This window comes from Mizuhopecten yessoensis, unplaced genomic scaffold (genome assembly GCF_002113885.1).
Source record: "Mizuhopecten yessoensis strain PY_sf001 unplaced genomic scaffold, ASM211388v2 hete_35908954, whole genome shotgun sequence".
Classification (NCBI taxonomy): Eukaryota; Metazoa; Mollusca; class Bivalvia; order Pectinida; family Pectinidae; genus Mizuhopecten; species Mizuhopecten yessoensis.
This window is the reverse complement of record NW_018481043.1, coordinates 1-1276: the sequence shown is the minus strand read 5'-3', so window position 1 is coordinate 1276 and position 1276 is coordinate 1. Positions and strand designations below refer to the sequence as shown.

At 40.4% G+C, this 1276-nt stretch overlaps 1 protein-coding gene across 1 annotated transcript; it reads left to right on the top strand.

Moving 5' to 3' along the window:
• Positions 1 to 69: 69 nt before the first annotated feature.
• On the top strand, positions 70 to 1110 carry LOC110443980 (vacuolar protein sorting-associated protein 13D-like; the record flags this gene model as incomplete). Its single annotated transcript, XM_021488431.1, has 3 exons — positions 70 to 291; positions 488 to 551; positions 944 to 1110. Coding segments are annotated over 3 exons (453 nt in total), but the record flags the coding sequence as incomplete, so codon positions are not given.
• Positions 1111 to 1276: the final 166 nt, after the last annotated feature.

Here is a 1276-nt window from a genome sequence, read left to right as displayed (position 1 = left end):
CACAGTGGTGAAAGGGTTAAAAGTCAGCTGAATTCTTCCCTATTAATATCTCTATTTAATTGATCACAGGAGAATGGGAAGAGGTCCCAGTTATGGCGCATGACGACAAAAGGAATGTTGGAGCACGAGGGCTCTATGCCCCCGCGGGATCCTCGTAAACAGGGAAGCTCTTCCAATCGTCTGGTCTTGGATATAGCAGCCATTGCTCCACAGCCTGGAAAAAAGGTGCCGCTGACGTTGAGAAAGATAGACGAGCGCAGGTTGTCCACACAGAAATGGTGCTTCAAAGATGTACGTTCCTCTCAGGATTTTTCTTTCTTTAACAATATTTTTTTTCACATTTAAATTTGAAATTTTGAACTGATGTACAATTTAGTTAATGTCTATTTGGAAAAAGAATCTGATGAGATAGATTTGTCAATTGTTTTAAGAGAGTAGCTGCTACAGCTGTTTAAGAGATATCATTGTTCTGTGTAATTGTGTTTAGGGGAAGCTGTGCTGTGGAAGTGGTGTGCTATGTGTCCAGGCCCTTGGAGATTATCTACAAGACGGTAAGACATTCTTAAAGGAATATGTCTGTTCTCTATCTGTATTAGGAATGTAATGGAAAAATATACGAAGGAGCATCAGACTGATGCAGAATTACTATATTTGTTTACTGTCATTTGTACTGCTTGGTAATGTTCTGATTGATATAAATAAAAATAAAATGTTCATAGACATTCTCCCTATAATGTAAATTCTAGTATGAAACAATAATGTTATAGGATAAATGAACCTAGAAATAAACAATGAAGTCCACATATAGCCAAAAATATAAGGCTCGGTGCTTTTTCTTCTTCCCTTGACATTAAAATCTAAATCTTAGTGTAGTAGTACCGTTATTCTCCATCTTAATCCATGATAAAGTTCTCTGCATCACATTTCCCTGTTTCTTTCCCAGGTGCTGTAGGAATGCTAGGCCCGTGTCCATCTTCCACGTCCAGTTCAGTCCCCATACTGGCCCAAATGTCCAGCCAGCGCCTCCACCCTGGCTCAGGTCACCTGTCAGTTAGGGTCATGATGGATGGACCAATCAGAGTGCTAGAAGTAACAGACACTCAGAAAAAGGTAGAGTAGACCTAAAGTTGAGTTATCATTAGATGCCAGTGATGTAGCCGGTACTTTTCTGTACACCCTCGATATCATAGTCATCAATAGTCATCTAGTCTACCGGTCACCATCCACGATACCAGGGGTTATGCTCACGTTCGCTCTCTACACCCCTGGAATATGT